Genomic DNA, 27,930 nt, shown 5'->3' on the forward strand with positions numbered 1-27,930 from the left:
AAGAACCATGTATTCAGGAAGATGCTTTAGTTAAAATGGAATGCTGATTAGGAAATATCAGTTAACTATTTCTTCAGGAATTATGGGTTGGTATCAGCACAAAAGGCAGCAAGAACATTTTTGATATTGCATCTGAAATATCACTTTTGTGTGGGCTAATTTTTTTCAGTTTGCACTTAAAGTTAAATATTTTAACATTAATAAAAGCAGAGATTTGAATCAAATAGGCAATTTTACACATTTTATGTTAACCTATAAAGTTTATTCACCTGAAACTGACATATAAGAGAGCAAGGTTCCAAGAAGCCACGAGTGATTCCACTTAAGATGTGGTCTCTATCAGAGGAGTGCTGCTAATGATGGTGGCTGGGTGGTCAGGAACCTGGAGATAGGTTTGACATTTGAAGTCTAAAGCTTTATTGGTATTGTTGCTCCTATGCAAGGTACTGGACAGTACACGAGGGGCTACACCATATCTGTTGGTCATGAATGCAGAGGCTGGTGGATGCCTGTATGATGCTGAGTAGACGCTTCTCATCTCTTCAGAAGTCTTCCTTGTCCAGAGCTTTTGCTTTTCTTGTAGCAGACCAAAGTTGGTTGGAGGTTCTCAAAGTAAAAAATAAGCAAATATGAGTTAAAAACTGTTACGTTTGATTTAGGGCTATACAGTGTTGGACTGGGAGTTGGGAAAGCTGAGGAAATCCACCTGCTGACCAAGCAGCAGTAACCCTGTGTTATCACTCCCAATAGAAACCTGCAGCAAATCTTCACTGTGAGCAGCAACACCTGATTACTGCTGCTTGGCCGGCAAGTGGATTTCCTCAGCTTTTCCAGGTCCCAGTACTACACTGGGGCACATGAAAGACTGCAAGTAATCTCCAACACAACATCTGTTTGGCCATTAGGTGGAAAGTGACAAGTTACAATGACACAGAGCATTCAACATGTTATCATTAGAGTACCAGCCACAAAGCCAATGAATGCTACAGGTCACTCAAAAAAGTAACAAATCGCCTTGCAGCTACAAACACTTTCCAGGAACAGCGACTTTGTATCAATAAAAAGTTTATTGTACAACAACATGTCAGAGTAATGTTATAGCTACAATGAGTTGTATTCCTAGATCCTGTGGGGTTTGTCTTATGATCACAACTATATATTTAGCTGTGGCTAAATACTGCTGGGGAAAATTAATCCACTGGCCTTTTGAAAACTTCTAGAGACACCAGTGATAACATTGCAAAATTGTCACCACTACTTTATTAGCTGTAAAATTTCTCTCCTCTTGCTACAAATGTAGAAGCAAGATAATTTGTAGCCATTCAGGTGCACTAGGCAAAACAGTCAGGACCCATTCACACTTAAAAGCGCAAAACTGTAGCACTTAGCTTAGCGCTACCATTTTGCGCTGGTGATTTTACTGTGATTACCGCAGTAAAATCACTGTACTCTCTTGTGATTCAGATTGATCGCGATCAGCGCTTTTATAAGCACTGTATAAGAATCTAAGAATAAGAAGCTGCAGGGACCACATTTTGCGACTGCCGCTAATCGCGAAACACCCGCGATCGACGGCAATCGTGGCAGTGAGATCACTGCCATAGGTTAATATTGCGCTAGCACTTTAAAAAGTGTTAGCGCTTCAGCGATCAGAGGGGAATCAGCCGCTAATCGCCCAAGTGAGAACCGGCCCTCAGTTCCCCTATACACCCTATGTGTGTGCATTTACATACATACTATACTGCACTTCCACCACACACATTATACTGCACCTCCACACTACACACACACCACACTGCAACCCCCCCTCCCCCAACCCCACAGACACACCTCACACTGCACCACTCACACACACGTCACGCTGCAACCCCTTCCACCTACACACACACACACACACACACACACTGCAGCATACCCAAAATGAAGGTGCCAGGACATTTGGGCACCCAGGAATAGCCAATAGTAGAATATTGGTAACATTTAAAGGGGCACTATGGCAAAAAATTGGAAAATGTAAAATATGTGCAAACATAAACAAATAAGAAGTATGTTTTTTCCACAGTAAAATGAGCCATAAATTACTTTTCTCCTATGTTGCTGTCACTTACAGTAGGTAGTAGAAATCTGACAGAAGTGACAGGTTTTGGACTAGTCCATCTCTTCACTGGGGATTCTCAGCAAGGCTTTTATTCTTTATAAAGGTATTCCCTAAAAAGGATTTAAACAATGATGCTGTCCAGCTTCCCTGCTTGCTACACAGTTTTTGGCAGTTGGACGGGGCAACTGCCATTCACTAAGTGCTTTTGAAAATAAATAAATCCCTGAGAACCCCCTTTGAAGAGATGAACTAGTTCAAAACCTGTCACTTCTGTAAGATTTCTACTACCTGCTGTAAGTGACAGCAAAATATGAGAAAAGTAATTTATTTGCACATATTTTAAAAAAATTTTTTGTTGCCATAGTGTCCCTTTAATGATATCTTACAGTGTTAATTATGATATACTAATGTCGGCATTTCTTATATTTTACTCAGGGCCGTTTCTTGGGCAGTGCGGGCAGGGCGACCGCACTGGGCGCAGACCAGCAAGTAGATGAAGGGGGGCGCAGGCAGAAGGACATTACCGCTAGGGAGCTGGTGACGCGCGGTGCAGCCAAATGGAAAAAGAAAGAAGATTACCAGCGCGATCACCTGCCTTGACTCCTCCTAGGCTGCCTGCGTCAGACTTCAAGTCATCATCACGTCACCACCACGTGATGACACCTGATGTCTTGTAGCGGTACTGCAGGCTGTCAGTGCGCGGCACCCATGGAGGAGTCGGCTTTCCGGGCTCTCCTTACCTGGGTGTTTTCTTGCTTCCTCCTGGATGAGTGGCTGGTCACTAGAAAGTAGGCAGATCTACTTGTGACCTGTGGCTGTGTTTCTGTCCCTAAAGAGTAAGGCCCCGTTCACACTTGCGGTTTTGCAAAAACCGCACCGGATGTCCGGACCGCACCGGAGCCGGATCGGACCTGAACCGTACGGTTCCTGTCCGGATCCGGTCCGGATCCGGTCCGGTTGCATACGGTTTCCGTGCGGTATGAACACGGTTGCGGTCCGGATCCGGATTCTTAAAGAGATAACAACCTGTATAAATACCTGGGGTTCTGGGAGGTCAGCAGAAGCTCTGGGGTCATTGTTGGAGACAGCTGGACGTGTGGAGACCATCCTTGGATACAGAGACAGCAGTTGGGACCATGGATCCAGTCATTTTTTACGCTTATTACCTGGGAATTCTCTCCTTCCTGTTGTTTACCTACTACTATGTGGGGAGAAGGCGTGCTCCTCGCAGGAGATGGTGGGTGCACCCTCTACTAGCCAGGAGGCAGAGGAAGGGAGAGTTCCAGGCCCTCTACCGGGACCTCAGACGACACCCACAGAAGTTCTACAGCTACACTCGGATGTCTATTCCCCTGTAAGTATATAGGCCTAAATACACCAACCCCCACCATTCCTAAACACCCCACCCTCACCCCCACAACACCTCATCCCTGTATACCTAGCTAAACACACCACCCTGACCCCCACACCCCTGTATACCTAGCTATACACTACAACCCTACCCTCCACAACACTCCCAAACCTCTGTAAACACACCTCCCCCATCCTCCACCCAACACCTTGTCCCACAACATACTTTACAGCTTCTTCCTTTACATCTCCTGACATTTTTGATACCCTTTTGGAGATGGTGAAGGATGACCTTAGGAAGAAGGATACCACGTTCAGGAGAGCAGTCACACCACAAGAACAACTACTCATCACACTGAGGTATGTAAAAACAATTTTTTTTATTGCAAAAACAACCACTTTCCAACATGGAAACATTCTTCCAACATGGAAGACAAAAAAATAACATATCTATGGTATAGCCCGGTCAGTTTTAAGGAACACCAACCACCAACTTTGTGCTGGAAGAGTTGCAGGGCATAGCTGCCCAAGTGTCTTTCGGGGACACCAGGCCCTAATAAATTGAAGTGCTTCAAAAACCTAACCACTGGCACAGGACCCTCTGAGCCATGGATGAAGGACACAGGTCAGTGAAAAGGCTAGGCCTCTCACCGACCAGTCAAGGTGTCCTTCATCCATGGCTCCAAGGGTCTTGTGCAAGTGATTAGGAACAAGAACAAAGTGAGGAGCAAGAGGAACCGATGGCAGAGGAGCAGGACTACAGGTAGTGTCTTTTGGGGACAAAAGGCCCTAAATTATTAGTGCTTCAAAAACCTAACCACTGGCACAGGACCCTCTGAGCCATGGATGAAGGACACAGGTCAGTGAAAAGGCTAGGCCTCTCACCGACCAGTGTAGGTGTCCTTCATCCATGGTTTCAAGGGTCTTGTGCAAGTGATTAGGAACAAGAACAAAGTGAGGAGCAAGAGGAACCGATGGCAGAGGAGCAGGACTACAGGTAGTGTCTTTCGGGGACACCAGGCCCTAAATTATTAGTGCTTCTAAAACCTAACCACTGGCACAGGACCCTCTGAGCCATGGATGAAGGACACAGGTCAGTGAAAAGGCTAGGCCTCTCACCGACCAGTCAAGGTGTCCTTCATCCATGGCTCCAAGGGTCTTGTGCAAGTGATTAGGAACAAGAACAAAGTGAGGAGCAAGAGGAACCGATGGCAGAGGAGCAGGACTACAGGTAGTGTCTTTTGGGGACAAAAGGCCCTAAATTATTAGTGCTTCAAAAACCTAACCACTGGCACAGGACCCTCTGAGCCATGGATGAAGGACACAGGTCAGTGAAAAGGCTAGGCCTCTCACCGACCAGTGTAGGTGTCCTTCATCCATGGTTTCAAGGGTCTTGTGCAAGTGATTAGGAACAAGAACAAAGTGAGGAGCAAGAGGAACCGATGGCAGAGGAGCAGGACTACAGGTAGTGTCTTTCGGGGACACCAGGCCCTAAATTATTAGTGCTTCTAAAACCTAACCACTGGCACAGGACCCTCTGAGCCATGGATGAAGGACACAGGTCAGTGAAAAGGCTAGGCCTCTCACCGACCAGTCAAGGTGTCCTTCATCCATGGCTCCAAGGGTCTTGTGCAAGTGATTAGGAACAAGAACAAAGTGAGGAGCAAGAGGAACCGATGGCAGAGGAGCAGGACTACAGGTAGTGTCTTTTGGGGACAAAAGGCCCTAAATTATTAGTGCTTCAAAAACCTAACCACTGGCACAGGACCCTCTGAGCCATGGATGAAGGACACAGGTCAGTGAAAAGGCTAGGCCTCTCACCGACCAGTGTAGGTGTCCTTCATCCATGGTTTCAAGGGTCTTGTGCAAGTGATCAGGAACAAGAACAAAGTGAGGAGCAAGAGGAACCGATGGCAGAGGAGCAGGACTACAGGTGCAGTGCAACAGGCACAAGGTTGTGACCCAGGTAGTGTCTTTCGGGGACACCAGGCCCTAAAATTGAAGTGCTTTAAAATCCTAACCACTGGCACAGGACCCTCTGAGCCATGGGTGAAGGACACAGGTCAGTGAAAAGGCTAGGCCTCTCACCGATCAGTCAAGGTGTCCTTCATCCATGGTTCAAAGGGTCTTGTGCAAGTGGTTAGGAACAAGAACAAAGTGAGGAGCAAGAGGAACCGATGGCAGAGGTGCATGACTACAGGTGCAGTGCAACAGGCACAAGGTTGTGACCCAGGCAGTGTCTTTCGGGGACACCAGGCCCTAAAATTGAAGTGCTTTAAAAACCTAACCACTGGCACAGGACCCTCTGAGCCATGGGTGAAGGACACAGGTCAGTGAAAAGGCTAGGCCTCTCACCGATCAGTCAAGGTGTCCTTCATCCATGGTTCAAAGGGTCTTGTGCAAGTGGTTAGGAACAAGAACAAAGTGAGGAGCAAGAGGAACCGATGGCAGAGGTGCATGACTACAGGTGCAGTGCAACAGGCACAAGGTTGTGACCCAGGCAGTGTCTTTCGGGGACACCAGGCCCTAAAATTGAAGTGCTTTAAAAACCTAACCACTGGCACAGGACCCTCTGAGCCATGGGTGAAGGACACAGGTCAGTGAAAAGGCTAGGCCTCTCACCGACCAGTCAAGGTGTCCTTCATCCATGGTTCAAAGGGTCTTGTGCAAGTGGTTAGGAACAAGAACAAAGTGAGGAGCAAGAGGAACCGATGGCAGAGGTGCATGACTACAGGTGCAGTGCAACAGGCACAAGGTTGTGACCCAGGCAGTGTCTTTCGGGGACACCAGGCCCTAAAATTGAAGTGCTTTAAAAACCTAACCACTGGCACAGGACCCTCTTAGCCATGGGTGAAGGACACAGGTCAGTGAAAAGGCTAGGCCTCTCACCGACCAGTGTAGGTGTCCTTTATCCATGGTTCAAAGGGTCTTGTGCAAGTGGTTAGGAACAACAAAGTAAGGAACAAGAGGAATCAAAGGCACAGGTGCAGGACTACAGGTGCAGTGCAACAGGCACAAGGTTGTGACCCAGGTAGTGTCTTTCGGGGACACCAGGCCCTAAATTATTAGTGCTTCTAAAACCTAACCACTGGCACAGGACCCTCTGAGCCATGGATGAAGGACACAGGTCAGTGAAAAGGCTAGGCCTCTCACCGACCAGTGAAGGTGTCCTTCACCCATGGCTCCAAGGGTCTTGTGCAAGTGATTAGGAACAACAAAGTAAGGAACAAGAGGAATCAAAGGCACAGGTGCAGGACTACAGGTGCAGTGCAACAGGCACAAGGTTGTGACCCAGGTAGTGTCTTTCGGGGACACCAGGCCCTAAAGTTCAAGTCCAGCAAAACCAAAAGTTCCCTGACATGGTCATCTGAACACCTCTGAACCTTGGTTGAAGGAGATGGGGCAGGGAAAAGGTTGGGCTAAAAAGCCCTGTGATGGTATCCTTCCTCCGAGGATCGGAGGTATTCAGAGGAGCATGTCTAGGAACAATTTGACTTTTTATTTCAAATTGTATCGGCACCACTACTAGAAAAGGTGGGAGTTGCTGCCTGGAAATCTGGACTCTCTTGGGTGCTGGTCGTGGATGAGCTGGACCCTGACAGCGGTGGCCCATATTGACTGCCTCTGTAGCCGGTGTACATCTGTGATGATTGCCAGGTGGGCACCGCTGTTGGTTGTGGGGGTCTAAAAATTGGTGGTTGCAATAATGGCGTGTCCATGTGCTGTTTAATCACCTCCAGCAAATTGGAATGGCACGCCATCAGGTTTTGGGAAGGCACCTTTTCCAAATATGGTATTAGAGACATCACAGTGTGAAAACACGGGTGTGCCTGCAATTTCAGTAGTTCCTTGCTTTGTTGATGCATTTGCTGCATCATGTTCTGCAGCTGGCCCACCGACTGATGATGCTGCGCACGCAGTTGGTCGATTTCTCCTCTGTGCATCTCATGAATCATTTTAAGCTCGTCCCTGTAGTGCCCATGTACAGCGTCGAGCTCACATTGCAGTGAAGTGATGTGGGACTTGTACTGCTCCATGATATGGCCCCTGTCCTCATCTTGCAACTGCCGGGTTATGAGAGTTTGGTGGCTCTGAAGAATCCCGAGAAGTCCGGAGACAGCCCCGGACATCTCGGACTCTGTCTCTCTCCTTGTTGGGGGGAGGGTACCTCGACGCCTCACTGGTGTGGTGGTCCTCACTGGTGGTGTGGCAGCATCTTCCCGTCCTCTGGCCTGTGTCGGGGTTGCCCTGCGCGCTGGTTGTGCTGCAGTCTCTCGGTGCTCCTCACTTTGTTCTTGTTCCCCTGGAGCTTCCATAGCGGTCGATTGTGGAGGTGCAGCTTCTTCCACACTCGGTCCTGCAACCTCAACATCCAAGCTCTCTTCTGCCAAGTCATCATCAAAGGAGAGAGTTGGGATTAAGGACTCCCTCCTCCTACTCCTCTCCTCGGGGCAATAGGTTACATCGGCGACGTCATCATCCACCAAGCTCTCCTCACTGCTGAACCGTGCCTCCTGGGTCGGTTCCGCTTGCTCCAAATTGTCTTCAGTCCTGTAGATAAAAACAATATTTATTGGTGTGCCAAACAGCATGTGGCGTCAATTCACAGAGCTAGCAAACACTAGCAAACACTTTATCAACCGTTTCTACCCAACATTTGATAAAGCTTGTGAGAAAAGTTCGCTAGCCATGGGAATTGAGGCCAGTTTATAGCAATACATGGCCGAAGTCATGGTAGTAAATGAGCTCTCAGTTCCTGCCCACAGTAGTGGTACTTACAGTCTAGGTTCCAGGCTTGCATTGACGAAAGACAATTGCTTGGCAAATTGGTAGTCTTTTTGTCGCCTTCCCCCGCCACTGCCACTTCGTTCGGCAAGTTTTTTCTTCCGTAGCCATTTCACGTATGCATCCCGTATATTGCGCCACCTTGTCTTGAACCTTTCTCCTGTAACGACATGAAAAATTGATTTCGATTATTTCTCTTGTAGGTACATCGCAACTGGACAAACATATACATCGCTACATGTCACATTTCGTATTGGGAAGAGCACGGTGGCAGGCATCGTCGTGAGGACTTCGAGGATCCTTTGGACGCGACTGAGGGCCAGATACATGCCTGTGCCGGACACCACGAAATGGGAGGAGATCGCCCAGGGCTTCTGGACCGAGTGCAAGTTTCCTAATTGTGTTGGCGCACTGGATGGGAAACACATCCGGATTCAGAAACCCGTGGGGAGTGGCAGCCATTATTTCAACTATAAAAAATACTTCAGCATTGTTCTAATGGCAGTGGCAGATGCGGACTACAAGTTTGTGTACGTGGACGTGGGGTCGTACGATAGTTCCAATGACTCTGGAATTTTCCAGCGTACGACCCTTTGCCGGCTGATGGAGGAAGGCAGACTGCGTCTCCCCCGTGACAGACCCTGGCCTGGGACAAGGGCACCGGCCTACCCCTATGTGTTTGTGGGGGACGAGGCCTTCGCCCTGTCCTACCATGTAATGCGTCCGTACCCAGACAGGGGACTTGATGCCAGCCAGCTACACTTCAATGCTCGGTTGAGCCGTGCAAGGAGAATGGTGGAGTGCACATTTGGGATCCTGGTGTCAAAGTGGAGGGTGTTCCACACGCCCATGCTGCTGAAACCGGGCAACGCAGTTGTCGTGGTGAAGGCAGCATGCATCCTCCACAACTTTGTGCGGCAGGAGGAAAGAGAGACTCCGGAACCCCCGAATGTGCTTCCACTAATGCCCCTGCGGAGGTATGCAACCAGGCCAAGGGTAGTGTCACTGCGGAACAGGGACCAACTGAGACTTTATTTTACCACACCACCAGGACGAGGGTGAATGTTTGGTTTTTAATATGTTTTGTTGAAATGTGTTTATTTTGGAGTTTCAAGTTTTTAAGTGATTTTAAATGTCTTAATTTTTTACAATAAATTGATGTTTAATAATTGGTCATTGTGTATGTTTTATGTGCACAGGTGGGGTACATCGCAGGTGGGTGGGATACATCACAGGTGGGTGGGATACAGCACAGGTGGGATACAGCACAGGTGGGGTACAGGTGGGTGGGATACATCACAGGTGGGTGGGATACAGCACAGGTGGGGTACATCACAGGTGGGGTACAGGTGGGTGGGATACATCACAGGTGGGGTACAGGTGGGTGGGATACATCACAGGTGGGGTACAGGTGGGTGGGATACATCACAGGTGGGGTACAGGTGGGTGGGATACATCACAGGTGGGGTACAGGTGGGTGGGATACATCACAGGTGGGGTACAGGTGGGTGGGATACATCACAGGTGGGATACATCACAGGTGGGGTACAGGTGGGTGGGATACATCACAGGTGGGGTACAGGTGGGTGGGATACATCACAGGTGGGGTACAGGTGGGTGGGATACATCACAGGTGGGATACATCACAGGTGGGGTACAGGTGGGTGGGATACATCACAGGTGGGGTACAGGTGGGTGGGATACATCACAGGTGGGGTACAGGTGGGTGGGATACATCACAGGTGGGGTACAGGTGGGTGGGATACATCACAGGTGGGATACATCACAGGTGGGGTACAGGTGGGTGGGATACATCACAGGTGGGGTACAGGTGGGTGGGATACATCACAGGTGGGGTACAGGTGGGTGGGATACATCACAGGTGGGGTACAGGTGGGTGGGATACATCACAGGTGGGGTAAAGGTGGGTGGGATACATCACAGGTGGGGTACAGGTGGGTGGGATACATCACAGGTGGGGTACAGGTGGGTGGGATACATCACAGGTGGGGTACAGGTGGGTGGGATACATCACAGGTGGGGTACAGGTGGGTGGGATACATCACAGGTGGGATACATCACAGGTGGGGTACAGGTGGGTGGGATACATCACAGGTGGGGTACAGGTGGGTGGGATACATCACAGGTGGGGTACAGGTGGGTGGGATACATCACAGGTGGGGTACAGGTGGGTGGGATACATCACAGGTGGGGTACAGGTGGGTGGGATACATCACAGGTGGGGTACAGGTGGGTGGGGAACAGGTGGGTGGGCCACGGGTGGGTGGGCAACACGTGGGTGACACAAATCCATAGCAAAAGTGGAATACATCACAAGCTTAAACCACAAGCCCCCCCCAAAAACTTCTAGTCAACATACCCTCTGTGCCTTGCTGTCTCTTGCTCAAGTGCTCAAAGTCCTCCACATACAGCTTGGCAATTTTTTTCCACAGGCCTCTGCATTTTTTGATGTTGCTGTGGTCCGCATCCCCCTTGTCCCACAGGGCTGGTACCTGCTGCACCTGTAGGATGAGGTCTTCTGATGTGTAGGGCCTCACCCCCTCGCTATCAGACAGATCCTGCTCCATATTGCTGCCAAAGAGCTCCAGCATGAAGTCACTGCTGCTCCACTCTGTGAACGCTGGTGCCATGTGGTCCCCATCCAAAATGGCCACCATACCATAGAGTCAGCATAGGAAGTGTGGTACAACATCCGGTTTTTATAGCCAGTGTGTTGTGCGCTCTCCGGTTCTCATTGGTTTCCATTGGCCGGATGCAACATTCCGGCTCCGGTCCGGATACGTCAGCCGGACCAGCCGGACCAAAAAATAGCGCATGTTGGAACGGACGCCGGAGTCCGGATCCGGTCCGGCTCCGGTCCGGACGAAACGGACGCATGTGAACGGTCGCATAGACTTTCATTGCTATGCGGCACGGCTCCGGCACGGCGATTCCGGATAGCAGCCGCTAATGTGAACCGGGCCTAAGGGTTCCCGAGTCCACGGGGGTGGGGGGAAGGGGGCACAATTTTTACACCCTCGCCCTGGGTGCAATTTAGCCTAGAAACTGCCCTGATTTTACTACAGCTAAATCTTACTCTACTCTCACATAGAACCCTCCCCCCTCAGATGCCTAACCCTAATCACCACACTGACCCCCCTCCCCCGCTGATGCCAAACTTTATAAACCTCTTCCTGAGGCTTAACATTTACCCCCCCCCGATGCAAATCTGCTACAAATAATGAAACATTTCAGGTGCAACAACAACAAACGATTTCAAAAAACAAAAAATTATCAGGTGGGCAGGCCCGGCGCCAGCTATTTTATCAGGCCTGTTTTATGCCCTAATTTCCATCTATTACCTGAATTACTATGATGGTGCTGAAACTTCAGCGGTGCCGCCAGCGCACAAATTTCCAGCTTCGCACACTACACCCCCAAAAAGATCATAACTACACACACCCTTACACAAACAGTATAACAGTGCACCCCCCCCCCCCCACACACACACACAAACACACACACACACTGCATCCTCACACACACATCATACAGCACCCCCCATTCCCCCCCCCCCCACGCACACACACACACACACACACACAACCACACACCACACTACATCCTCTACACACATCATACTACAACCCCAAACATACAGTACACTACATTATATATATATATATATATATATATATATATATATATATATATATATATATATATATATATATATAATGATCAGTGGTGTATCTGACAATCAGAAAACAGCTCTATCAGCACAGTAGTCAGTACTTTATTCAGAGTGTGATCACACGTGTATTTGGTGCACCGTAGTAACAGGAGTACTCCTGAGTGACAGCCCTTGGTGACTGGGGCTGTCACTAAACAGAGAATGGTCGTACAAGCTGGGTCGGTAACAGGTCGGTCAGGCAGCGGTACAGAATAGTCAGGCAATTGCATAGTGAGTATACAGGCCGAGATCGGCAACAGGTCAGAATGGCAAAGGTACAGAATCAGAAGGCTTAATCAGAGTATGAGGTCGGGCCGAGGTCGGCAACAGATCAGATTGGCAAGGTACAGAATCGAGAGGCAGAGAGTAATCAGAGGTTCAGGCAAGAGGTCATCAGACACGTATCTGGAGGGATGCAGGGGATGCAGGCATGACACGTGCCCCAGGCGACCTCCCTCTTCAATCATCAGGGGGGGGCGCAGTGCTGCTGACAGCATTTCTGAGTCTAAGGGAGTAACAATCATACAGCAGCCTGGCCGTCTCAGCCGGAAGCAGGAGATTTGGGCGCATGAGACAAGTGGACAAAAAGGGCGCCCCATTCACTCCCATTATAAATATCGTTTAATGGGCGCCGAACAGGGAAAAAAAGGCGCTGGAGATTATTAACGTTTTAACAAACGGCGCCCGGAGATTTTTAAGGATTTATAACTATGTTTGTGATGATTTAACTTTACAAAATGAGCCCGTGACGAATAACGTTTATACAGATACTAAATCACTATTTCTAAAACATTTGTAAAACATTATTATCCACCCAAAAAAATTATTTACATTTTTTTATTTACATTTTTTATTTATTAATGTCTATAAAACATTATTATCCATAGGGGGTCTTAGGTTTAGGCACCACCAGGGGGGTCTTAGGTTTAGGCACCAACTGGGGGGTCTTAGGTTTAGGTACCAACAGGGGGGTCTTAGGTTTAGGCACCAACAGGGGGGTCTTAGGTTTAGGCACCAATAGGGGGGTCTTAGGTTTAGGCACCAACTGGGGGGGTCTTAGCGTTAGGCACCAACAGGGGGTCTAGGGGTTAGGGATAGGTACAGGGAGGGTTTTTAACAAACGTAAATATAAGTTTCAGTTTACAAACAGGGAAGATTAACGTTTTAAAAATTGCCGATCTCATACACATTATTTAGTGATTTATAAATTCTTAAAACACTATTTGTAAACGAAATTCTACACAATATTTCTATAAACGATAATACTGTTTATCGTTTACACCACGCGCCCTTTTTTCCCGACGCCCTTTTTTGATGTATGCGTCTCAGCCTTTGTCATATATCTACATTACAAGCAATTGAGAGGTGAGCTCTGAAGTTTTCCCTCACTCCCTACCACAGATCATGTCTCAGTCCCCCGAGATAGCAGCAGATGCTCCTGGTCTGGAGGTTACAAGATCTCACATCCATTCAGCTCTGTCATTCACACATTCCTCAGCCTTATCTCAGTGTGCTGTTTACTTACTTTTATTTATGGCACTCTCTGCACTTTAACCATTACGCTGCTGGCATCTCTGTGGCCAGATTTAACAACCTCTCTCTTGTACAGTATACCTCAGTTGTTAAAATGCATTATGTTTCTAACTCAGTACCTATCTACTGATATTTAATAGGTTGTCAGGCTTTTATTATGTTATAACCATCACTGTAAATGTGTCATTGCTTTCATTAATATGAGAGTGGTGGCTGCCATATTTATTTCCTTTTAAACAATACCAGTTGCATGGAAAGCCTGCTGATCCTTCTGGTCACTAGGGTCTAAATTACACACCTGAAACATGCATGCAGCTAATCTTTTCAGATGTGTCATAGACATTTGATCTGCATACTTGTTCAGGGTCTATGGCAGGGATCACACTTGTTTTTCAGTTTTCAACTCGGCTTTTTCTGTGCACATTTTTTGCACACCAAGTGTGTTTCTATGCAGAAAAACGTGTGCTTTTTTTCACAACAGCTAATGTAATTGATACAGAAAACTGACAAAATATGCACAATTATCATGCAGAATGTCAGTTTTTTTTCTGTGCAAGAAAAACACATTAAGTGTGAACTAGCCCCTTGATTAACATGAGTTTTCAGTTTTTCTGTGCAGAAAATGCGTATGAAAACAGTCAAGTATGTTCCCTGTCTTAAAGTATTAGAGGCAGAGGATCAGAAGGATAGCCTCATTTATTTCATAGTGACTGTTACATTCTGGTATTTGTGTGTGTGCGTGTGTGTTCTGAATGCATAAAGGGGTTACCCTGTCCAGAAAGGTTAGACAGGATGCTTTTGATTGTAGGTGTGTGTGTGTGGAAAGAAGGGTGGGGGCGCAATTTTAGGATTTGCCATGGGCTCTGTCTTGCCTAGATACGCCACTGGAGGTCATACACATTAAATCAATATACAGTATAAGTAATATTACAATTACGAATAGATAATAATAATCCTGCGCTATGTGTGAATCCCCGGGGTCCTGCCGGATCAAACACACTAGGATCTGACTAAGGTCTGAGAGCTTAACCGCAAAGTTTCAGCAACAGCAGAGAATGAGCCACTGACAGCTCAGTCCTTAAATACAACCAGGTAATCCACAAGTTCCGCCCCACAGACTCCAGCCAATCGGTGGCGAGAGTCAGCCCACTGCTGTCAGCTGACCGGCAGGTCAGCTGACCCGCCTTCTCAAAGCATAAAAGTCCTGTCTCCTGGTGCGCGCGTGAGCTGCCCTGCTTTGATGCACCCTGGAGAGACCTGCTCTACCGGAAGGAGATGATGTGGCGAGATCCGCAGTGATGTCAGACGCGGGAGAGCAGAAAGTTTTTTCTCTCCGTGCCCTTAGTTGTCAGTCTCTCAGGAGAGGGAAAATAAACTTCTCCCCTAAGGGGCCCTCTGCGGCTTCTGGGCCCCCTTGCAGCTGCATCCCTTGCAGGTTCTATTGTTATGCCCCTGTACAAGACTGCATGATCTGAAAAAAATGCTGTCAACCTAATTTTTGGAGCTTCTATTCAACAAATCTTTATTGAACAAACTCATCTTTTAACAAAGAAAGAACCATGTATTCAGGAAGATGCTTTAGTTAAAATGGAATGCTGATTAGGAAATATCAGTTAACTATTTCTTCAGGAATTATGGGTTGGTATCAGCACAAAAGGCAGCAAGAACATTTTTGATATTGCACCTGAAATATCACTTTTGTGTGGGCTAATTTTTTTCAGTTTGCACTTAAAGTCAAATATTTTAACATTAATAAAAGCAGAGATTTGAATCAAATAGGCAATTTTACACATTTTATGTTAACCTATAAAGTTTATTCACCTGAAACTGACATATAAGAGAGCAAGGTTCCAAGAAGCCACGAGTGATTCCACTTAAGATGTGGTCTCTATCAGAGGAGTGCTGCTAATGATGGTGGCTGGGTGGTCAGGAACCTGGAGATAGGTTTGACATTTGAAGTCTAAAGCTTTATTGGTATTGTTGCTCCTATGCAAGGTACTGGACAGTACACGAGGGGCTACACCATATCTGTTGGTCATGAATGCAGAGGCTGGTGGATGCCTGTATGATGCTGAGTAGACGCTTCTCATCTCTTCAGAAGTCTTCCTTGTCCAGAGCTTTTGCTTTTCTTGTAGCAGACCAAAGTTGGTTGGAGGTTCTCAAAGTAAAAAATAAGCAAATATGAGTTAAAAACTGTTACGTTTGATTTAGGGCTATACAGTGTTGGACTGGGAGTTGGGAAAGCTGAGGAAATCCACCTGCTGACCAAGCAGCAGTAACCCTGTGTTATCACTCCCAATAGAAACCTGCAGCAAATCTTCACTGTGAGCAGCAACACCTGATTACTGCTGCTTGGCCGGCAAGTGGATTTCCTCAGCTTTTCCAGGTCCCAGTACTACACTGGGGCACATGAAAGACTGCAAGTAATCTCCAACACAACATCTGTTTGGCCATTAGGTGGAAAGTGACAAGCTACAATGACACAGAGCATTCAACATGTTATCATTAGAGTACCAGCCACAAAGCAAATGAATGCTACAGGTCACTCAAAAAAGTAACAAATCGCCTTGCAGCTACAAACACTTTCCAGGAACAGCGACTTTGTATCAATAAAAAGTTTATTGTACAACAACATGTCAGAGTAATGTTATAGCTACAATGAGTTGTATTCCTAGATCCTGTGGGGTTTGTCTTATGATCACAACTATATATTTAGCTGTGGCTAAATACTGCTGGGGAAAAATAATCCACTGGCCTTTTGAAAACTTCTAGAGACACCAGTGATAACATTGCAAAATTGTCACCACTACTTTATTAGCTGTAAAATTTCTCTCCTCTTGCTACAAATGTAGAAGCAAGATAATTTGTAGCCATTCAGGTGCACTAGGCAAAACAGTCAGGACCCATTCACACTTAAAAGCGCAAAACTGTAGCACTTAGCTTAGCGCTACCATTTTGCGCTGGTGATTTTACTGTGATTACCGCAGTAAAATCACTGTACACTCTTGTGATTCAGATTGATCGCGATCAGCGCTTTTATAAGCACTGTATAAGAATCTAAGAATAAGGATAAGAAGCTGCAGGGACCACATTTTGCGACTGCCGCTAATCGCGAAACAACCGCGATCGACGGCAATCGTGGCAGTGAGATCACTGCCATAGGTTAATATTGCGCTAGCCCTTTAAAAAGTGTTAGCGCTTCAGCGATCAGAGGGGAATCAGCCGCTAATTGCCCAAGTGAGAACCGGCCCTCAGTTCCCCTATACACCCTATGTGTGTGCATTTACATACATACTATACTGCACTCCCACCACACACATTATACTGCACCTCCACACTACACACACACCACACTGCAACCCCCCCTCCCCCAACCCCACAGACACACCTCACACTGCACCACTCACACACACGTCACGCTGCAACCCCTTCCACCTACACACACACACACACACACACACACTGCAGCATACCCAAAATGAAGGTGCCAGGACATTTGGGCACCCAGGAATAGCCAATAGTAGAATATTGGTAACATTTAAAGGGGCACTATGGCGAAAAATTGGAAAATGTAAAATATGTGCAAACATAAACAAATAAGAAGTATGTTTTTTCCACAGTAAAATGAGCCATAAATTACTTTTCTCCTATGTTGCTGTCACTTACAGTAGGTAGTAGAAATCTGACAGAAGTGACAGGTTTTGGACTAGTCCATCTCTTCACTGGGGATTCTCAGCAAGGCTTTTATTCTTTATAAAGGTATTCCCTAAAAAGGATTTAAACAATGATGCTGTCCAGCTTCCCTGCTTGCTACACAGTTTTTGGCAGTTGGACGGGGCAACTGCCATTCACTAAGTGCTTTTGAAAATAAATAAATCCCTGAGAACCCCCTTTGAAGAGATGAACTAGTTCAAAACCTGTCACTTCTGTAAGATTTCTACTACCTGCTGTAAGTGACAGCAAAATATGAGAAAAGTAATTTATTTGCACATATTTTAAATTTTTTTTTTGTTGCCATAGTGTCCCTTTAATGATATCTTACAGTGTTAATTATGATATACTAATGTCGGCATTTCTTATATTTTACTACAGCTAAATCTTACTCTACTCTCACATAGAACCCTCCCCCCTCAGATGCCTAACCCTAATCACCACACTGACCCCCCTCCCCCGCTGATGCCAAACTTTATAAACCTCTTCCTGAGGCTTAACATTTACCCCCCGAGCAAATCTGCTACAAATAATGAAACATTTCAGGTGCAACAACAACAAACGATTTCAAAAAACAAAAAATTATCAGGTGGGCAGGCCCGGCGCCATCTATTTTATCAGGCCTGTTTTATGCCCTAATTTCCATCTATTACCTGAATTACTATGATGGTGCTGAAACTTCAGCGGTGCCGCCAGTGCACAAATTTCCAGCTTCGCACACTACACCCCCAAAAAGATCATAACTACACACACCCTTACACAAACAGTATAACAGTGCACCCCCCCCCCCCCACACACACACACACAAACACACACACACACTGCATCCTCACACACGCATCATACAGCACCCCCCATTCCCCCCCCCCCACGCACACACACACACACATCCACACACCACACTACATCCTCTACACACATCATACTACAACCCTAAACATACAGTACACTACATATATATATATATATATATATATATATATATATATATATATATATATATATATATATATGATGGTCGGTGGTGTATCTGACAATCAGAAAACAGCTCTATCAGCACAGTAGTCAGTACTTTATTCAGGGTGTGATCACACGTGTATTTGGTGCACCGTAGTAACAGGAGTACTCCTGAGTGACAGCCCTTGGTGACTGGGGCTGTCACTAAACAGAGAATGGTCGTACAAGCTGGGTCGGTAACAGGTCGGTCAGGCAGCGGTACAGAATAGTCAGGCAATTGCATAGTGAGTATACAGGCCGAGGTCGGCAACAGGTCAGAATGGCAAAGGTACAGAATCAGAAGGCTTAATCAGAGTATGAGGTCGGGCCGAGGTCGGCAACAGATCAGATTGGCAAGGTACAGAATCGAGAGGCAGAGAGTAATCAGAGGTTCAGGCAAGAGGTCATCAGACACGTATCTGGAGGGATGCAGGCATGACACGTGCCCCAGGCGACCTCCCTCTTCAATCATCAGGGGGGGGGCGCAGTGCTGCTGACAGCATTTCTGAGTCTAAGGGAGTAACAATCATACAGCAGCCTGGCCGTCTCAGCCGGAAGCAGGAGATTTGGGCGCATGAGACAAGTGGACAAAAAGGGCGCCCCATTCACTCCCATTATAAATATCGTTTAATGGGCGCCGAACAGGGAAAAAAAGGCGCTGGAGATTATTAACGTTTTAACAAACGGCGCCCGGAGATTTTTAAGGATTTATAACTATGTTTGTGATGATTTAACTTTACAAAATGAGCCCGTGACGAATAACGTTTATACAGATACTAAATCACTATTTCTAAAACATTTGTAAAACATTATTATCCACCCAAAAAAATTATTTACATTTTTTTATTTACATTTTTTATTTATTAATGTCTGTAAAACATTATTATCCATAGGGGGTCTTAGGTTTAGGCACCACCAGGGGGGTCTTAGGTTTAGGCACCAACTGGGGGGTCTTAGGTTTAGGTACCAACAGGGGGGTCTTAGGTTTAGGCACCAACAGGGGGGTCTTAGGTTTAGGCACCAATAGGGGGGTCTTAGGTTTAGGCACCAACTGGGGGGTCTTAGCGTTAGGCACCAACAGGGGGTCTAGGGGTTAGGGATAGGTACAGGGAGGGTTTTTAACAAACGTAAATATAAGTTTCAGTTTACAAACAGGGAAGATTAACGTTTTAAAAATTGCCGATCTCATACACATTATTTAGTGATTTATAAATTCTTAAAACACTATTTGTAAACGAAATTCTACACAATATTTCTATAAACGATAATACTGTTTATCGTTTACACCACGCGCCCTTTTTTCCCGACGCCCTTTTTTGATGTATGCGTCTCAGCCTTTGTCATATATCTACATTACAAGCAATTGAGAGGTGAGCTCTGAAGTTTTCCCTCACTCCCTACCACAGATCATGTCTCAGTCCCCCGAGATAGCAGCAGATGCTCCTGGTCTGGAGGTTACAAGATCTCACATCCATTCAGCTCTGTCATTCACACATTCCTCAGCCTTATCTCAGTGTGCTGTTTACTTACTTTTATTTATGGCACTCTCTGCACTTTAACCATTACGCTGCTGGCATCTCTGTGGCCAGATTTAACAACCTCTCTCTTGTACAGTATACCTCAGTTGTTAAAATGCATTATGTTTCTAACTCAGTACCTATCTACTGATATTTAATAGGTTGTCAGGCTTTTATTATGTTATAACCATCACTGTAAATGTGTCATTGCTTTCATTAATATGAGAGTGGTGGCTGCCATATTTATTTCCTTTTAAACAATACCAGTTGCATGGAAAGCCTGCTGATCCTTCTGGTCACTAGGGTCTAAATTACACACCTGAAACATGCATGCAGCTAATCTTTTCAGATGTGTCATAGACATTTGATCTGCATACTTGTTCAGGGTCTATGGCAGGGATCACACTTGTTTTTCAGTTTTCAACTCGGCTTTTTCTGCGCACATTTTTTGCACACCAAGTGTGTTTCTATGCAGAAAAACGTGTGCTTTTTTTCACAACAGCTAATGTAATTGATACAGAAAACTGACAAAATATGCACAATTATCATGCAGAATGTCAGTTTTTTTTCTGTGCAAGAAAAACACATTAAGTGTGAACTAGCCCCTTGATTAACATGAGTTTTCAGTTTTTCTGTGCAGAAAATGCGTATGAAAACAGTCAAGTATGTTCCCTGTCTTAAAGTATTAGAGGCAGAGGATCAGAAGGATAGCCTCATTTATTTCATAGTGACTGTTACATTCTGGTATTTGTGTGTGTGCGTGTGTGTTCTGAATGCATAAAGGGGTTACCCTGTCCAGAAAGGTTAGACAGGATGCTTTTGATTGTAGGTGTGTGTGTGTGGAAAGAAGGGTGGGGGCGCAATTTTAGTATTTGCCATGGGCTCTGTCTTGCCTAGATACGCCACTGGAGGTCATACACATTAAATCAATATACAGTATAAGTAATATTACAATTACGAATAGATAATAATAATCCTGCGCTATGTGTGAATCCCCGGGGTCCTGCCGGATCAAACACACTAGGATCTGACTAAGGTCTGAGAGCTTAACCGCAAAGTTTCAGCAACAGCAGACAATGAGCCACTGACAGCTCAGTCCTTAAATACAACCAGGTAATCCACAAGTTCCGCCCCACAGACTCCAGCCAATCGGTGACGAGAGTCAGCCCACTGCTGTCAGCTGACCGGCAGGTCAGCTGACCCGCCTTCTCAAAGCATAAAAGTCCTGTCTCCTGGTGCGCGTGTGAGCTGCCCTGCTTTGATGCACCCTGGACAGACCTGCTCTACCGGAAGGAGATGATGTGGCGAGATCCGCAGTGATGTCAGACGCGGGAGAGCAGAAAGTTTTTTCTCTCCGTGCCCTTAGTTGTCAGTCTCTCAGGAGAGGGAAAATAAACTTCTCCCCTAAGGGGCCCTCTGCGGCTTCTGGGCCCCCTTGCAGCTGCATCCCTTGCAGGTTCTATTGTTATGCCCCTGTACAAGACTGCATGATCTGAAAAAAAATGCTGTCAACCTAATTTTTGGAGCTTCTATTCAACAAATCTTTATTGAACAAACTCATCTTTTAACAAAGAAAGAACCATGTATTCAGGAAGATGCTTTAGTTAAAATGGAATGCTGATTAGGAAATATCAGTTAACTATTTCTTCAGGAATTATGGGTTGGTATCAGCACAAAAGGCAGCAAGAACATTTTTGATATTGCATCTGAAATATCACTTTTGTGTGGGCTAATTTTTTTCAGTTTGCACTTAAAGTTAAATATTTTAACATTAATAAAAGCAGAGATTTGAATCAAATAGGCAATTTTACACATTTTATGTTAACCTATAAAGTTTATTCACCTGAAACTGACATATAAGAGAGCAAGGTTCCAAGAAGCCACGAGTGATTCCACTTAAGATGTGGTCTCTATCAGAGGAGTGCTGCTAATGATGGTGGCTGGGTGGTCAGGAACCTGGAGATAGGTTTGACATTTGAAGTCTAAAGCTTTATTGGTATTGTTGCTCCTATGCAAGGTACTGGACAGTACACGAGGGGCTACACCATATCTGTTGGTCATGAATGCAGAGGCTGGTGGATGCCTGTATGATGCTGAGTAGACGCTTCTCATCTCTTCAGAAGTCTTCCTTGTCCAGAGCTTTTGCTTTTCTTGTAGCAGACCAAAGTTGGTTGGAGGTTCTCAAAGTAAAAAATAAGCAAATATGAGTTAAAAACTGTTACGTTTGATTTAGGGCTATACAGTGTTGGACTGGGAGTTGGGAAAGCTGAGGAAATCCACCTGCTGACCAAGCAGCAGTAACCCTGTGTTATCACTCCCAATAGAAACCTGCAGCAAATCTTCACTGTGAGCAGCAACACCTGATTACTGCTGCTTGGCCGGCAAGTGGATTTCCTCAGCTTTTCCAGGTCCCAGTACGACACTGGGGCACATGAAAGACTGCAAGTAATCTCCAACACAACATCTGTTTGGCCATTAGGTGGAAAGTGACAAGCTACAATGACACAGAGCATTCAACATGTTATCATTAGAGTACCAGCCACAAAGCCAATGAATGCTACAGGTCACTCAAAAAAGTAACAAATCGCCTTGCAGCTACAAACACTTTCCAGGAACAGCGACTTTGTATCAATAAAAAGTTTATTGTACAACAACATGTCAGAGTAATGTTATAGCTACAATGAGTTGTATTCCTAGATCCTGTGGGGTTTGTCTTATGATCACAACTATATATTTAGCTGTGGCTAAATACTGCTGGGGAAAATTAATCCACTGGCCTTTTGAAAACTTCTAGAGACACCAGTGATAACATTGCAAAATTGTCACCACTACTTTATTAGCTGTAAAATTTCTCTCCTCTTGCTACAAATGTAGAAGCAAGATAATTTGTAGCCATTCAGGTGCACTAGGCAAAACAGTCAGGACCCATTCACACTTAAAAGCGCAAAACTGTAGCACTTAGCTTAGCGCTACCATTTTGCGCTGGTGATTTTACTGTGATTACCGCAGTAAAGCACTGTACACTCTTGTGATTCAGATTGATCGCGATCAGCGCTTTTATAAGCACTGTATAAGAATCTAAGAATAAGAATAAGAAGCTGCAGGGACCACATTTTGCGACTGCCGCTAATCGCGAAACACCCGCGATCGACGGCAATCGTGCCAGTGAGATCACTGCCATAGGTTAATATTGCGCTAGCACTTTTAAAAGTGTTAGCGCTTCAGCGATCAGAGGGGAATCAGCCGCTAATCGCCCAAGTGAGAACCGGCCCTCAGTTCCCCTATACACCCTATGTGTGTGCATTTACATACATACTATACTGCACTTCCACCACACACATTATACTGCACCTCCACACTACACACACACCACACTGCAACCCCCCCTCCCCCAACCCCACAGACACACCTCACACTGCACCACTCACACACACGTCACGCTGCAACCCCTTCCACCTACACACACACACACACACACACACACTGCAGCATACCCAAAATGAAGGTGCCAGGACATTTGGGCACCCAGGAATAGCCAATAGTAGAATATTGGTAACATTTAAAGGGGCACTATGGCGAAAAATTGGAAAATGTAAAATATGTGCAAACATAAACAAATAAGAAGTATGTTTTTTCCACAGTAAAATGAGCCATAAATTACTTTTCTCCTATGTTGCTGTCACTTACAGTAGGTAGTAGAAATCTGACAGAAGTGACAGGTTTTGGACTAGTCCATCTCTTCACTGGGGATTCTCAGCAAGGCTTTTATTCTTTATAAAGGTATTCCCTAAAAAGGATTTAAACAATGATGCTGTCCAGCTTCCCTGCTTGCTACACAGTTTTTGGCAGTTGGACGGGGCAACTGCCATTCACTAAGTGCTTTTGAAAATAAATAAATCCCTGAGAACCCCCTTTGAAGAGATGAACTAGTTCAAAACCTGTCACTTCTGTAAGATTTCTACTACCTGCTGTAAGTGACAGCAAAATATGAGAAAAGTAATTTATTTGCACATATTTTAAATTTTTTTTTTGTTGCCATAGTGTCCCTTTAATGATATCTTACAGTGTAAATTATGATATACTAATGTCGGCATTTCTTATATTTTACTACAGCTAAATCTTACTCTACTCTCACATAGAACCCTCCCCCCTCAGATGCCTAACCCTAATCACCACACTGACCCCCCTCCCCCGCTGATGCCAAACTTTATAAACCTCTTCCTGAGGCTTAACATTTACACCCCCCCCCCCCCCCCCCCCCCCGATGCAAATCTGCTACAAATAATGAAACATTTCAGGTGCAACAACAACAAACGATTTCAAAAAACAAAAAATTATCAGGTGGGCAGGCCCGGCGCCAGCTATTTTATCAGGCCTGTTTTATGCCCTAATTTCCATCTATTATCTGAATTACTATGATGGTGCTGAAACTTCAGCGGTGCCGCCAGCGCACAAATTTCCAGCTTCGCACACTACACCCCCAAAAAGATCATAACTACATACACCCTTACACAAACAGTATAACAGTGCACCCCCCCCCCCCCACACACACACACACAAACACACACACACACTGCATCCTCACACACACATCATACAGCACCCCCCATTCCCCCCCCCCCCACGCACACACACACACAACCACACACCACACTACATCCTCTACACACATCATACTACAACCCCAAACATACAGTACACTACATTATATATATATATATATATATATATATATATATATATATATATATATATATATATATATATATATATATATATATATATACATATATATATATATAATGATCGGTGGTGTATCTGACAATCAGAAAACTGCTCTATCAGCACAGTAGTCAGTACTTTATTCAGAGTGTGATCACACGTGTATTTGGTGCACCGTAGTAACAGGAGTACTCCTGAGTGACAGCCCTTGGTGACTGGGGCTGTCACTAAACAGAGAATGGTCGTACAAGCTGGGTCGGTAACAGGTCGGTCAGGCAGCGGTACAGAATAGTCAGGCAATTGCATAGTGAGTATACAGGCCGAGATCGGCAACAGGTCAGAATGGCAAAGGTACAGAATCAGAAGGCTTAATCAGAGTATGAGGTCGGGCCGAGGTCGGCAACAGATCAGATTGGCAAGGTACAGAATCGAGAGGCAGAGAGTAATCAGAGGTTCAGGCAAGAGGTCATCAGACACGTATCTGGAGGGATGCAGGCATGACACGTGCCCCAGGCGACCTCCCTCTTCAATCATCAGGGGGGGCGCAGTGCTGCTGACAGCATTTCTGAGTCTAAGGGAGTAACAATCATACAGCAGCCTGGCCGTCTCAGCCGGAAGCAGGAGATTTGGGCGCATGAGACAAGTGGACAAAAAGGGCGCCCCATTCACTCCCATTATAAATATCGTTTAATGGGCGCCGAACAGGGAAAAAAAGGCGCTGGAGATTATTAACGTTTTAACAAACGGCGCCCGGAGATTTTTAAGGATTTATAACTATGTTTGTGATGTACAAAATGAGCCCGTGACGAATAACGTTTATACAGATACTAAATCACTATTTCTAAAACATTTTTAAAACATTATTATCCACCCAAAAAAATTATTTACATTTTTTTATTTACATTTTTTATTTATTAATGTCTGTAAAACATTATTATCCATAGAGGGTCTTAGGTTTAGACACCACCAGGGGGGTCTTAGGTTTAGGCACCAACCGGGGGGTCTTAGGTTTAGGTACCAACAGGGGGGTCTTAGGTTTAGGCACCAACAGGGGGGTCTTAGGTTTAGGCACCAATAGGGGGGTCTTAGGTTTAGGCACCAACTGGGGGGTCTTAGCGTTAGGCACCAACAGGGGGTCTAGGGGTTAGGGATAGGTACAGGGAGGGTTTTTAACAAACGTAAATATAAGTTTTAGTTTACAAACAGGGAAGATTAACGTTTTAAAAATTGCCGATCTCATACACATTATTTAGTGATTTATAAATTCTTAAAACACTATTTGTAAACGAAATTCTACACAATATTTCTATAAACGATAATACTGTTTATCGTTTACACCACGCGCCCTTTTTTCCCGACGCCCTTTTTTGATGTATGCGTCTCAGCCTTTGTCATATATCTACATTACAAGCAATTGAGAGGTGAGCTCTGAAGTTTTCCCTCACTCCCTACCACAGATCATGTCTCAGTCCCCCGAGATAGCAGCAGATGCTCCTGGTCTGGAGGTTACAAGATCTCACATCCATTCAGCTCTGTCATTCACACATTCCTCAGCCTTATCTCAGTGTGCTGTTTACTTACTTTTATTTATGGCACTCTCTGCACTTTAACCATTACGCTGCTGGCATCTCTGTGGCCAGATTTAACAACCTCTCTCTTGTACAGTATACCTCAGTTGTTAAAATGCATTATGTTTCTAACTCAGTACCTATCTACTGATATTTAATAGGTTGTCAGGCTTTTATTATGTTATAACCATCACTGTAAATGTGTCATTGCTTTCATTAATATGAGAGTGGTGGCTGCCATATTTATTTCCTTTTAAACAATACCAGTTGCATGGAAAGCCTGCTGATCCTTCTGGTCACTAGGGTCTAAATTACACACCTGAAACATGCATGCAGCTAATCTTTTCAGATGTGTCATAGACATTTGATCTGCATACTTGTTCAGGGTCTATGGCAGGGATCACACTTGTTTTTCAGTTTTCAACTCGGCTTTTTCTGCGCACATTTTTTGCACACCAAGTGTGTTTCTATGCAGAAAAACGTGTGCTTTTTTTCACAACAGCTAATGTAATTGATACAGAAAACTGACAAAATATGCACAATTATCATGCAGAATGTCAGTTTTTTTTCTGTGCAAGAAAAACACATTAAGTGTGAACTAGCCCCTTGATTAACATGAGTTTTCAGTTTTTCTGTGCAGAAAATGCGTATGAAAACAGTCAAGTATGTTCCCTGTCTTAAAGTATTAGAGGCAGAGGATCAGAAGGATAGCCTCATTTATTTCATAGTGACTGTTACATTCTGGTATTTGTGTGTGTGCGTGTGTGTTCTGAATGCATAAAGGGGTTACCCTGTCCAGAAAGGTTAGACAGGATGCTTTTGATTGTAGGTGTGTGTGTGTGTGTGTGTGTGGAAAGAAGGGTGGGGGCGCAATTTTAGTATTTGCCATGTGCTCTGTCTTGCCTAGATACGCCACTGGAGGTCATACACATTAAATCAATATACAGTATAAGTAATATTACAATTACGAATAGATAATAATAATCCTGCGCTATGTGTGAATCCCCGGGGTCCTGCCGGATCAAACACACTAGGATCTGACTAAGGTCTGAGAGCTTAACCGCAAAGTTTCAGCAACAGCAGACAATGAGCCACTGACAGCTCAGTCCTTAAATACAACCAGGTAATCCACAAGTTCCGCCCCACAGACTCCAGCCAATCGGTGGCGAGAGTCAGCCCACTGCTGTCAGCTGACCGGCAGGTCAGCTGACCCGCCTTCTCAAAGCATAAAAGTCCTGTCTCCTGGTGCGCGCGTGAGCTGCCCTGCTTTGATGCACCCTGGAGAGACCTGCTCTACCGGAAGGAGATGATGTGGCGAGATCCGCAGTGATGTCAGACGCGGGAGCGGCGGCCGCACCACTCCCCGCTGCGGAGGTAACCACATCAATCCTGACATATATATATATATATATATATATATATATATATATATATACACATACACACACACACAGTGGGATGCGAAAGTTTAGGCAGCCTTGTTAATCGTCATGATTTTCTTGTATAAATCATTTGTTGTTACAATAAAAAATGTCAGTAAAATATATCATATAGGAGACACGCACAGTGATATTTGAGAAGTGAAATGACGTTTATTGGATTTACAGAAAGTGTGCAATAATTGTTTAAACACAATTAGGCAGGTGCATAAATGTGGGCATCACAAAAAAGAAATGAAATCAATATTTTGTAGATCCTCCTTTGGCAGATATTAAAGCCTCTTAATGCTTCCTGTAGGTTCCAATGAGAGTCTGGATTCTGGTTGAAGGTATATTGGACCATTCCTCTTTACAAAACATCTCTAGTTCATTCAGGTTTGATGGCTTCCGAGCATGGACAGCTCTCTTTAACTCACGCCACAGATTTTCAATTATATTCAGGTCTGGGGACTGAGATGGCCATTCCAGAACATTGAAC

At 45.3% G+C, this 27,930-nt stretch overlaps 1 protein-coding gene across 2 annotated transcripts in view; it reads right to left on the bottom strand.

Annotated features, from left to right (window-relative positions):
• Positions 1-240: 240 nt before the first annotated feature.
• CFAP107 (cilia and flagella associated protein 107) overlaps positions 241-27,930 on the bottom strand; it is a 48,841-nt gene continuing 21,151 nt past the window's right edge. The window contains exons 4-6 of one of the 2 annotated variants that reach the window (XR_011022099.1): positions 21,567-21,903; positions 15,321-15,657; positions 241-606 (exon numbers count right to left, since the gene is read on the bottom strand). Coding sequence is in view for 1 of the 2 variants with exons in the window: in XM_068240463.1 (XP_068096564.1) it covers positions 21,620-21,903 (284 nt within the window). In the remaining variant the exon portion in view is untranslated. Of the gene's footprint in view, positions 607-15,320; positions 15,658-21,537; positions 21,904-27,930 lie in introns of those variants that run through there. The other variant, XM_068240463.1, reaches the window with a different exon arrangement.

The sequence above is a fragment of the Hyperolius riggenbachi genome, chromosome 6 (genome assembly GCF_040937935.1).
Source record: "Hyperolius riggenbachi isolate aHypRig1 chromosome 6, aHypRig1.pri, whole genome shotgun sequence".
In the NCBI taxonomy this organism is placed as follows: Eukaryota; Metazoa; Chordata; class Amphibia; order Anura; family Hyperoliidae; genus Hyperolius; species Hyperolius riggenbachi.